Here is a 12,766-nt window from a genome sequence, read left to right as displayed (position 1 = left end):
CTCATGGGAACAGTCCAGTCCGAACTACCAAGCCATGTCTTTTCCAGACCGGAATCAAGCATCCAAGGACCGGTTTCTGGCTATCAGCCTTCATCAGCCTGGATAGCTTGACTCCAGTGGTGTGGAGAGCCTGGGACTCACGTCTGAGCATCCCCAGCACACTCTGGGTGAAAATTGCAAAAAACACAGTTGATGGACAGAATGTAGAACAATGTAATACATTCACCCCAGTACAAGGATCTGGGCCTAAATCCATTGTTTTTTTGCACTCCACACCACCCTGGGTTAGACACTGGCTGTATGCAAATCAGCTCTGACCCTGTGCCTCATGGGAACAGTTCAGTCCGAACTACCAAGCCATGTCTTTCCCAGACCGGAATCAAGCATCCAAGGACCGGTTTCTGGCTATCAGCCTTCATCAGCCTGGATAGCTTGACTCCATTGGTGTGGAGAGCCTGGGACTCATGTCTGAACATCCCCAGCACACTCTTGTGAAAATTGCAAAAAACACAGTTGATGGACAGAATGTAGAACAATGTCATACATTCACCCCAGTACAAGGATCTGGGCCTAAATCCATCGTTTTTTTGCACTCCACACCACCCTGCGTTAGACACTGGCTATATGCAAATCAGCTCTGACCCTGTGCCTCATGGGAAAAGTCCAGTCCGAACTACCAAGCCATGTCTTTCCCAGACCCGAATCAAGCATCCAAGGACCGGTTTCTGGCTATCAGCCTTCATCAGCCTAGATAGCTTGACTCCAGTGGTGTGGAGAGCCTGGGACTCACGTCTGAGCATCCCCAGCACACTCGGGGTGAAAATTGCAAAAAACACAGTTGATGGACAGAATGTAGAACAATGTCATACATTCACCCCAGTACAATGATCTGGGCCTAAATCCATCATTTTTTTGCAAGCCACACCACCCTGGGTTAGACACTGGCTATATGCAAATCAGCTCAGAGCAAAAAAATGATGGATTTAGGCCCAGATCTTTGTACTGGGGTGAATGTAAGACATTGTTCTGCATTCTGTCCATCAACTGTTTTTTTGCAATTGTTAGATTGATTATAAGCATACATGTATAATCATACCTACACTCCTATCTAGTGCTTCCTAACCTAATGTGCCTAGGGTGGGTGAATCTGCCAGAATCCATTCAGGTAATCTAACTCCTCTGTTACCTGTGGGTATGTTTCATCAAGGGACCAGTCTTGATGCAGAGCTGGGCACCATCCTTCTCAACATGTAATCAGTGTTAAGCTGGGCTGGAATTCCGGCATGGGGCCACCTCAACAGTATCAGTGAAATGCTCCTCTGTCTAAACAGAGGAGTGATGTTGCGCATATAGTAAAAGTCACCTATGTTATCTTGCCGAACCCCAGTCAGGTCGCTATTATTGATTCTATCTTTACAGGGCTGTCGCAGAGCGGACAATAACATACATCAACATTTTGTGCAGTGAACATAACCTTTGAACAGAATGTTCAAGGGTCTGATAATATGTCTAAGAAATGTAAGGAAATCCATTTTAGAGAATATTTTCCCATACAGACATGCAAGCAAATGTGTGTCAAGTGTCATTGTTCAAGAAAGATGTCAACTTTAAATGTGAGCATGTAAAATGGTGGTGTTCTTGCCCAGGCCTAAGTGACCAAATAACAGCAACCCTTTAAATAGTGTATGCAAGCCTATCTAGATAAAGTTCTGTTCCCCACTGTAGATCCAGAGAAGCAGATGGTCTTTGTTTACTCGTTTTCAAAGATAACATTTCCTGGGCTTCTAAGAGGATGGCTAATGAGAAGTCCTGAGATGAAATAAAAAAATATTCTTATAAAGCACAATAATACCTGGAGACCTCCAGGCGCTGCCTGTACAGAAGGGAAGTAGCAAGACAGGTTCCACACTGGGACCAATGAAAATTAAAGGCCTGTTGATTAAAAAGCTATGTTTTAAGAGTTTTGCCGAAGGCAGGAAGATTTGTCATTTTCTTCAGGCTAAGAAGGAGAGTATTCAAAGTTTGTCTGTGCACCCAACAAAGCTTCTGCTGCCCCAGTGAGATCTTCCTAACTGTGGAACTACTACGTTATGGGCCGCTGAAGGATGTAATGATCTGAATGAAGTGTACCATGAGAATCTGTGTTTCAGGTGTTCAGGACCGGAGTCATGTAGTGCCTTGAGCGCAGTGCAGAGTGCTTTAACATAGATGTGCTTCCTTTTAGGCAACCAGTGAAGTTGAGCTAGGGCCTGTGAGGCTGACTGATACCTGGGGATCCCTAGTAGCAGGCGGCTGCAGCATTATGCAGAGTCGGCAGTTTGTTTAGGAGGTTGGTTTGAAGATTAGTAAAGAGGGCATTGTGATACTCCACCTTGGATAATACAAGAGCAGTGAATATGGTCTTCTGCTACTCCTGAGGAATGAAGGAGAGCACTTCCCTGAGTATCTTCAAGGTGAAAAAAGAAGGTGAAGTAAAAGCATTAATCTGTTTTTCCAAAGATAGTTTGTTATCAAAGAGAATCCCTAGGTTCTTCACTTTTGTGACAGGTGTGTGCAAAGTGCTTAATTCCCGCGACCCCCGCCCCACCAACTTGGGGACCAAAAGAAGGTATTCTTGCCAATTGTTTTTCCTGAGTTCAGTTTAATGCAGTTATTGTTCATCCACTTGCCAATATGAGACATACAGCTGTTCAATCTCATTACAGTTATGTTATGTCTTCTTTTATAGTGCTCAAATCACCGTGAGGCATCTCGGCGCTTGCTTTGGGAACCCGTCCTGGCTTTTTCCCTGTGAGATAACCCATACTGGGCATCCCCAAGGTGAAAGCCAGGCATCCCTCCACAGGGGGGCTGTAGTGGAGATTAAGCAAGCTAATGCCCAGAGTTGGAGAGTGTGAACCTGTGATTCGAGTAGGCACCAAAGCGAGAATTATCAAGTCCGTGGACATTTGGGCTCAAGACCCTGCCGCGTCGGGAATTGAACCCTGGTCCCGGGTCTGACCTCTGCTTTAGGGTCTGCCTCCTCTAACCAGTGAGGCATACTTCCCTACTACAGTATGAAGAATGGATTGGGATAGATCACTAGTGGATACTACTAAAACAAATGTAGAGGCAGTCTGGCTTTTCTTTGTTTTCTACACTCTGCTGCCTATTCATTGAACCTTCATCCTATATCAATAAGAGTAACTAGTTAGTCCAGAATTGCATAGACAGCAATGGTAGTAAGGTTCATGTATATGCAGCTGACATTGCATGTTTTGGTGTTTTTCTATTTGAAGAATGAAAATTCTGAATATTAGTAATGTTTGAGCTATATTAAACAAGTTCCCACTAATCAGTGCATATCTGGGTAATATTGAGAAGACTGAGATGTTACTAGTCATTTTCTGTGTGCCTACTATCCAAATTGCTACAATGTATAGTACAATTAGCCTTTTAAAGATTATTGGAAGATTCTAGTTTCAGTGTAAATTAGGACTCAATTCTCACAATTTCTAAACAGCAAACTGCATTGAAGACAATAATGTTATTGATAGAGGACTAAAGAAATCTGTCACGCATTCCCGGAGACTCCTGGAGGACTTTAAGATAGTCAATTCATTGCAGGTCCCAAATATCTACACATCCTGACAACTTCTTTACATCTCACTTAGACACTCAGATATGGGATGTCAATAAAAATGCCCATCCGCACATCTCTCTCTCTCCCTCTCTCTCTCTCTCTCTCTCTCTCTCTCTCTCTCTCTCTCTCTCTCTCTCTCTTTCTCTCTCCAACCATGCCTGCTCAGAACACAACTATACACAAAATCCCAGTTTGGACAACCCACTGCAGTAACCAGCAAAGCAAACTATCACGTGAAATTACATAAAGGGTTTGCAGAGCAACAACATACCAAAAATCATAAAACTGTTTGTCTGTCTCTTACACTTCAGCATTCAACACACAGCTAAACTCTATTTCCCATAACACAATAACAGCACGACATAGGATCAAAAACAAAAATGGTATCCTTCCTACCACACACCCTACCTGGAATAGAATGCTACTGATATAGGCAAGTGCTTCAGTGCGCAGCATAAGGGTGGTAAGCGCTATATAAATGCTGCAATACAATACAATGCAATACACACTCAAAATGTTGATTATGCATGGGAGCCATTGGAATATCAAGTTTGGATTTTTCTGTAGTAAGACAAGTATTGAAGAAATGTTTTCTTTCATATCCTGGTTAGTGGAAGAACATATCTCCTTGTATGTAGGTTGCTATGTTTGGATGCCAATCCATGAAATACTTTACATCTGTTCTTTGGTAGTCTGAGGTCTTATGATGCCATGTAGGATTTGGGCTTGGAAAAATGTTATGAGTAAAGCCTCACAGGAAAAAGATGTTTGATAAAATTGGGATTAATGAAGAAAATTAGATATTTCTTGAGGAAGTTATGGGGGAAAGTTCAGGAAATGCACTTTATTTCAGAAACATTGGGGCAACATAATATTTCAGTATGTCCCGTTTTGAATAGAGGGAAATGCTCACTTTCCTGTCCCTGTCCATTACAATGAATGATTACTAACACGCTTACCTCCAGACAGAGTTGTAATATCTACTGGTACTGATTATTTTGAACTTTTACCTTTCGGCCTGTACTTTTTGATGTCAGCGAAGTGACACATACTGTGTATAAAAAACTTTGTGTATTGGGCCGTCATTGATTTTCAGGGTTATTCATAAATTAACTGAAACAAATGACTTCTTATCATCTCATTCTGTTTAGGGCAATATTTGGCACCTTCCTTGAACTTCCACTTATTTCTCCAAAAGAAAGTGCTTGATATTATTCTCCACCTTACATATCCATTTAAACCAGTTACCTTAGGAGCTATCTTTATACTTTGTGAATTATTTAGTATCCAGAACTGAATATTTCATGGTGAAATAAAAGGGCAAAGGCTTATCAAAAAAGTAAATAGCTCAGTGTTGTTTATTAGTTGTTCTCAGAGAGATGTATATCTTGCTTTTGAAGAACATTTTGATATTTATTTGTAATGTGCCTGTTTGCTATTCAAAAACACATTTTAGTTGATATTTGATGCTCACCTCTGGTTTCTGTTGAAGTGTGTAGTCTTTTTCATTGTAGTATTGTCTCTCTCTCCCGGTTAGAGGTTATATAAATGTTATTCTTGAAATGTTTTCAAGGCTTCCCTTTGAACCAATGGCTGTCTGTGATTCAACGTTGTTGACACTACTAGTCATTTACGCTGGAAGGTGAGCCACTTAACTCCATTCAGGCTGCACTTCAGAACCTAATGCAATTTTTCTAACTTTGTGTTTTTTGTCATATGTCTTAATCTTCTAAGCTTTATATATGTAGAAAAGGGAGAGGGGAATTAGAAGTGAAGGGTCCCCATTTTGCACGACTGTCCAAACATAAGAAACAATCAAATCTGTGGATTAATATATTTTACATTTTGGGTTTATTAACATATATCCCTCTTTCTGTTCTTCTTCAGGTTTCTGCATGTTTGTTCTCAGTCTGGTCAAGAAGCACTATCGCCTGCAGTTCTATATGGTAAGTTTGATAGTCATTTCTGTATTGAACTTGAAGAACACCAGTGTTTTGTACCATGTTTCTACCAAGTGTTGTTTTGTTCAGCTTCTAAACACCCCATTAATAAACAGGCACACCAGCGAAGACGGTTTGGGAATGCCTCAATAGTACATCAGAGTGGGATAATATTTTGAATCGCTGCCCACCAGTTTCAGGGTACCACACTTGGAAAGATCTTGCAACAGAATTTTTTGGTATGCTGTGCCACTTTTTAAAGGGATTGACAGCTGTTACTCACGATGTACCACTTCTGTTGCTAACTGATTCAAATCGAAACAAACTTTATTCGGCAAAGTAATGCCATAAAAGTACATCATTAAAAACTGTTACCATACCAATGGTTTAGCAACAGGGAATTATACTAACTCACCTAACTAGGATAATGGTCCAGTGCTCCCTTTAAGGAATCTGCTCAAATTGACATTTTGCTAAGAAATTGTCACTTCTACCCCTTATAATTAGGAAAGTGGGGGCATATTATCAAGGGGGTTTATCTCCGCTTTTTTGGCTTTAAAAGCCAAGAAAGCGGAGATAAAATTATCTCCCCATTACCTAGCTGTCGCTAACACCAGTTAGCGACAGCTAGTAGGAGATAGCGACCATCTTGGGCCCCGCTTTGCATGTCAGTGATATTTATCACTAATGACATGCAAAGTGGGCGTGCCAAGATGTTAGCGACTGGAAACAGTCGCTAACATCGCTATCTCCTATTACCAACTTTTGGAGATATTCACGCTAAGAGCGAATATCTCCAAAAGCTAACACCTGCCCTGAGCAGTTCTTAGCCATGTTATCCAATGGTAGGTGGATAACATGGCTAAGAGCATTAGCTCGGTAATGCATGAATATCGCTGACTTTTCAGCGATATTCATGCATTTTGGCCGATTTTTATCGCTTAGTAGATAAACCTTGATTTCTTTTTTTTTTTGTTGACATTTGTTTTATTGTTGCATTAAAGTATACAAGTACAGTGTAAATGATCTACTGACGTGGCCTCAACATTCAGCCACGAACAGCCAAGCGCGCAACGTTTTCTTGTTTTTATACAACTGGTGCAAAATTACAATTTCCATGGGTAATCAGTGTAAATCGTACACACATGTTCGCAGGTCGGGAAGCAGTGAGTCTGCACTCCTAATGGGGCAATGGGTAACTGCAGGTATGTAGGGTCCCGCCTCGAAAGCGTAGGATCGAGGTCTGTACTGTTCATACAGTGGAGGCACCTAAGAACAAGGGGGACAAAACTGTGGGAGAGAAGCGTGTGGGCGCTAGCAGGGTCCAAGCAGGGGGATACTGGCGACGGGCGTCGGGGGGGGGGGATTTTCACGGAGCCAGTCGGTCTACGCTCCGAGGGAGGGGGGGGGGGAAGGAGTGGGGCCGGGGGGGTGAACACCCCACGTATATGCGGGCACCGAGGTGGGTGACATGAAATATGAGAGTTTGATCAAGAAGTAGGAGGTACCGGGGGACGGTCCCAGGAGGGTAGATACCATGTAGAGGCTACTGGTTCTCAGGGGTGGGAGGGGGGGGAGGAGTAGGTGGTTCTTCTACATGTGTGGACTGCCGGAAGCTGTGGAGGAGCATGGCCCATTCCATGGATATGGGAATTTTACGCGCACCCCTGGCTTCTTCCTCTCTAAGGGCATCTTCTTCCGCCGCCGCCCATTTACCAACCGCGCCCTTCCATGCCGCTGCAGAGGGACCCTCCGGGGAACGCCAGCGCATGGTTATACATCGGTTGGCCAACAGGAGTGCTAGGGACACGAAGCGCCTGTGTACCGGGTCTCGCTTAGGACCATGAAAGATGCCTAGTGCGCTGGACTCCCAGGTGGCTAGGGTAGTGAGGCCCGTTAATCCCGTCAGAGTGTCGTGCACCGCCCGCCAAAAGGGGTGAAGGTTGGGGCAACTCCAGAACATGTGTCGGAAATCTGCCGCAGGGGAGCAGCATCTGGGGCAGAGAAATGGTGTGGAGGGATAGAACTTCTGCAATCGCGCTGGGGTGAGGTATGCCCTGTGTAGGATATAGTATTGGATGTTCTTGAAGCGGGCGTTTCTAGAGACGCGTTTTGGGGCTTCAAGTGCTTTAGTCCATTCAGAGTCGTGCAGTGCCCGACCTATGTCCTCCTCCCAAGTAGCCCGCAGAGTCGTAAGAGGAGCGTGTGAGAGTTCCCGGATGGATTTATATAACCAGGTGATTAAATGGCGTCCCACCCCCATATGTAGGATTGTATGTATTACTGGATGCGTGTCTGGCTCGCCAGTGCAGAGATTAAAATGGGGCCGGTATCCATCGAGTAGCTGTCTATATCTAAGGAATTGGCCTGGGGAGAGTCCGTATTCAGCGATCAGGCGGTCAAGTGATTTTAGCTGGCCTTCCTCGAAGAGCGATTCCAGATCCGTGATGCCACAGAGGGACCACTCAGCGAACAGCGGAGCGGTGAAGTAGGAGTCCTGCCTAGGGCTGCCTATCAGTGGTAGCAGCGGGGAGTATGGAGGTCTACCGGGGGACAACCGGTGGATCCGCATCATGCACCGGCGCGCTATCGCCACTTGAAGGGGGTATGTGCGCCGTGGCTTGGTGCCCGGGAGGAGAAGACGAGTGAGTTCTGGGGTTGCGATTCTGCCGGTCGGAGTGACTGTCTCCTGAGGGTAGCGATCCGCCGTCCAGTAAGATAGCCATTGGAGTTGTGCCGCGAGGAAGTATGCCTCGAAGGATGGAGCTCCGAGCCCTCCCTGCGTTGTGGGAAGTTGGAGGGTTTTCAAGGCAACCCTGTGACGACCCTCGCCCCAGATAAGGGTCCCTAGGAGGGAGTCGACATCGCGGAAGAAGGACCTGGGTGGTATAACCGGCAAATTTGTGAAATGGTAAAGGAGTCGGGGGAGCATCACCATTTTAGCCAGGGCTATCCGTCCTATCGGGGCCAGCGGGAGTTTATTCCAGAAGGCGACCGTAGGGCGCAGACTAGCAAGTACTACGCGGTGGTTGCCCTCAAACATGGCTGCTGGAGAATGGTACAAGCGGACCCTGAGGTACCGGGGAGCCTCCGCGGACCACGAGAGCGTGTGCGGACCGAGCTCGACTTCTCGGGGGGGTAGGCTCGGGTGTAAAGGGTAGACTGTGGACTTGTCCCAGTTCACTCGGAGACCCGAGGCATCTGCAAAGTCCGCCAGCGTCGCCCCTATGGGGGCCAGGTCCATTTCGATGTCTCGGACATATATGAGGAGATCGTCCGCGTACATGGACACGCAATGTGTGTCGTCCGCGAGAGGAATACCCCATTCCGCACCCTCCAGGCGCAGCCGAACCGCCAGCGGTTTGACCGCCAACGCGAATAAGAGAGGCGACAGGGGGCACCCCTGCCTTGTGCCCCGCCAAACTCCGAATGCCGGTGATATGCGTTTCCCGATACGAACCCGAGAGGTGAGATCGGTGTACAGGAGGCGCGTGTAGTACGCCATGAGTGTCGGGCCGATATTGAGTCGGCGCAGGACAGAAAAGAGATAGGGCCAGGTGAGGGTGTCGAACGCCTTCTCCAGGTCCATGATGAGACAGGCGGCGCGAGGAAATCGGTCACGCACCTGATCCTGAACATGGAAAACGCGGCGGAGATTCTGGGAGGTGTTCCTTCCCGGCACAAAGCCGCATTGGTCGGGGTGGACCAAGGGGCGAATGATCTGCGCGTATCGATCCGCAAGGATTCTCCCCAGGAGTTTACAGTCGGCCGACAGGAGCGTGATGGGGCGATACGACCCCATGTGAAGTGGATCTCTGTGGGGTTTGGGAAAGGTGACGATCACGGATTCTCGCATTGACTGGGGTAGCCTACCAAGATGAAGAGACGCCCCGAACACCCGTGAGAGGCGGGGGACCAACAGGGGGGAAAAGGACGAGTAGTATTCTAGTGGGAAGCCGTCCAACCCCGGCGCTTTATTGCGGGACATGGCCCGTATCGCCTGGGTGATGTCGGACGGGACAATCTTGGCGTCGAGGGAGCGCTTGTCGATGTCCGATATTGTGGGTAGAGTCAGGGGGTCCAGAAAATTGTCTACGGAGGACTGGGAGGGCTGGGTTGGGGCCTCGTACACCTGTGCATAATGACGTTGGAACGCCAGAAGGATCTCGGCCTGTGAGCGCACCAGCACACCGTCCGGGTTGATAATATCCGTGATGGGCTTGATTTCGGTGTCCTGTCTTGCCATCCAGGCTAGCAGCGCCCCAGCTTTGTCCCTGTCCTTATGCACTCTGGAGGCGTAAGCCCTAAAATTGTACTTCCGGAGGTCAGCGCAGGCGGCCTGGTATTCCGTCTTAGCCTCGGCCGTGAGTACAGCGTGTTCCTCCGAGTCGTCAGGTCGCTTAGTGAGTGCGGCCAGAGCCTGCTCCGAGGTTAGGAGTGTCCGCTCCAAGGTGCGGCGTACCCCCACCACCTGTTTGATGCATTCTCCCCTGGCCACCACCTTAAACGCGTCCCACTCCACTAGTACCGACGACGCCGTGTTTGCATTATGTGTGAAGTAGTCCTGTATGCTGGTTTTGTGTGTGTCTCTGAAGACTGGGTCGGTCAGGCAATCCTTAGGGAGGCGCCAGGTGGGGACCGGTGGGTGGGGGGGGCGCCAGGTTAGGCGTATAATGTGGGCGTCATGATCCGAGAGGATCCGGCCTAAGTATTCTGTAGACGTGATCTTAGGGAGAATTGGTGTAGAACAGAGGAAGCGGTCTAGGCGGTCCCGGAGGTTGTGTGGGATCGAGTGGAAGGAGTATATGCGAGCCAGTGGGTGTAGGTGTCGCCATGCGTCAGTGAGCGCCCAGTGTGTGACCCATGTCCTAAAGAGTTCTGCCTGCCGGGGGGCCGGGGAATGTGCGGGAGGGGGATGGGAGCGGTCTAGGGTGGGGTCCAGCGTGCAGTTAAAGTCGCCTCCTAGTACCCATGGGACCGTAGTGAATTGGGCCAGGACGCCCGTGAGGTGGTTCCAGAATTTATCCTGGTCCACGTTAGGGGCGTAAATGCTGCCAAGGAGTATTCCCTGCCCGTCCAGAATTCCCTCTAGTAGCGCATATCTGCCCTCTTTGTCCACCACCCGTCGAAGCACCCGGAAGGGAGTGCCCGGCCTGACCCAGATTAACGCGCCGCGTGCAAACGCCGAATATTGTGTGGCACAGAAGGTCCCTCGCCATTTAGACTGTAGGCGAGTGAGTTCAGTAGCGTTTATGTGTGTCTCTTGTAGTAATGCGATATTGGCTGACATGCGTCTAATGTAGGCGTAAACAGAGTAACGTTTGCTGGGTGTGTGTAGGCCCCGCACGTTCAATGTGAGGACGTTAACGTCTGAGCGTGGGACTGCCATTCTTGGGGTGTCGTGGTAAGGGTGAGGGCCCCCCTAGAATACCCGAAAGTCGCCAGCATGTCTGTGTCATGTGTGTTCCTGCGCGCCAAGCTTCCACAATCGTAGGGGAGGGACTAAGGGGAAGAACAACAGATAAAACCTTGGGTGGGCAACAGTCCCAATACTGAGGATATATCACCGGAGGTGGCATATCCAAACTAGTGTCCCACTAGGGGAGAAATACAACAGGTAAATGCGGGGGTGGCAGCATGTGTCGCTGCTGGGCCTGTGCGCGGGTCGGGCTCTTGTAGGAGAAGAGTCTATCGCTCGGTAGCGCATACAATAATCAGGCAAAGCAGTCTAGGCTCCTAGACGTCGCGCAATACAGTGGGCAACCATTGGAAGGATACAGCAATCAATAGTTTAATGTTCATGACGAGGTGTTAGGTTGGCTGGCCAGGGTAGCGTCCAGTGCAGGTGCCGCCAGGAGGGGGGAAGAGATTGGGCCAAATCCTGACATCGTTCCATCGCTGTCTCGGTCTTTCTCTGGGGTGAACAGGTGTGGTTGACCTTCCAGGTCCGATGCTGGGGGTGACATGTGCAGTTCGGTCACCGCTCGTAGGGCGTCCCGTCGTTCTTGCATGATTTGCGTGAGGTCGGGTGACCCCGTGGGGGAGGACCCCTGGCTTTTGGGGCGGCCAGATCGGGCACGGCTCACGCCCCGTCGTCTAGATCTCCTGGAGTCGTTGTTGCGGGTCTTCTGGGGTCCGGGCTTAGGAAGCAGTGGGCAGTGGAATTCAGTCCAATCTTGTGCTTCCGCCGCCGTGGTGAAGAAAAGGGCTTTCCCGTTGGGCAGCACTTTAAGGCGGGCTGGGAACAGCAGGGAGTACTGTAGAGCGTTGGCACGAAGGCGCCTTTTGATTTCCAGAAAGGTGGATCGCCGCTGCTGGACCTCCCGGGCGTAGTCTGGGAACACCATAACATGTTGATCCTCCACCTGCAGGGGACCCGCTGTCCGGGCCGCACGGAGCACCGCATCTCGGTCACGGAAGTGCAAGAATTTAGCCAGCATGGGTCGTGGGGGGAGGCCGGGTTTGGGTGCCCGGGCCGGGACTCTGTGGGCCCTTTCGATGGAGAAGTACGGTGATCGCTCGCTCTCTGGGGTGAACGATCTAGTCCAGGATTCCATATAGGTCAGAGGATCCGAATTTTCAATCCCCTCCGGCAGGCCCAGAACGCGGATATTACATCTTCTCGAGCGTCCTTCCAAGTCCACCGTGCGTTCTTCCAGGGCTTCCACGCGGCGTAGGACCTCTCTCATGTCTTCCTCTTGCATTTTCACCACGGGTTGTAACTCGGTCACAGCTCGTTCTCCTTCCTTCACCCTGTCCGCCAGCTTACGATGATCGTCGCGGATCAAGCCAATGTCCGTCGTCAGGGCGCCCAATCTTTCTTCCATGGAGAGGCGAGACATTTCGATCGCCGCCAACACCTGGTCCAGTTTCGCCGTTAGCGTAGGGTCTGTTTGCGACGCATTGGCTTGCGTCCACGTCCTTGTGTGTGGCATCTTTTCGACGGCCGTTTCAGGGACAGCCGTCATCTGCGAGGCTTTTGTCTTCCCCATAGGTGCCGGTAAGTGGGCCACCGGGCCGCCGTGTACTCTGGGCACAGCAGGTCGACGCAGCTGGGCCACGGGCAGGTTCAATGGTAGCCGGTCACTCCTGTCTCCCCAGGCTCCGGGACGGCCCCTCCTCGTCTCAGGGAGCGTCTTCTGGTTCAGGGTGTCAGAGGCGGTCCGAGGCCATCGGGCCGGTGGTTCCGGTGTCAAAAAGGCCC

At 49.3% G+C, this 12,766-nt stretch overlaps 1 protein-coding gene across 1 annotated transcript in view; it reads left to right on the top strand.

The window, feature by feature from the left end:
* Positions 1-12,766, top strand: part of CDS2 (CDP-diacylglycerol synthase 2) — a 407,465-nt gene that overhangs the window by 254,535 nt on the left and 140,164 nt on the right. Inside the window, exon 6 of the mRNA XM_086943509.1 lies at positions 5,510-5,568. Coding sequence (XP_086799635.1) covers positions 5,510-5,568 — 59 coding nt within the window. The remainder of the gene's footprint in view (positions 1-5,509; positions 5,569-12,766) is intronic.

Source organism: Lissotriton vulgaris, chromosome 11, assembly GCF_964263255.1.
Source record: "Lissotriton vulgaris chromosome 11, aLisVul1.2, whole genome shotgun sequence".
Taxonomy (NCBI): Eukaryota; Metazoa; Chordata; class Amphibia; order Caudata; family Salamandridae; genus Lissotriton; species Lissotriton vulgaris.
This window is presented reverse-complemented; position numbering and strand designations above follow the sequence as displayed.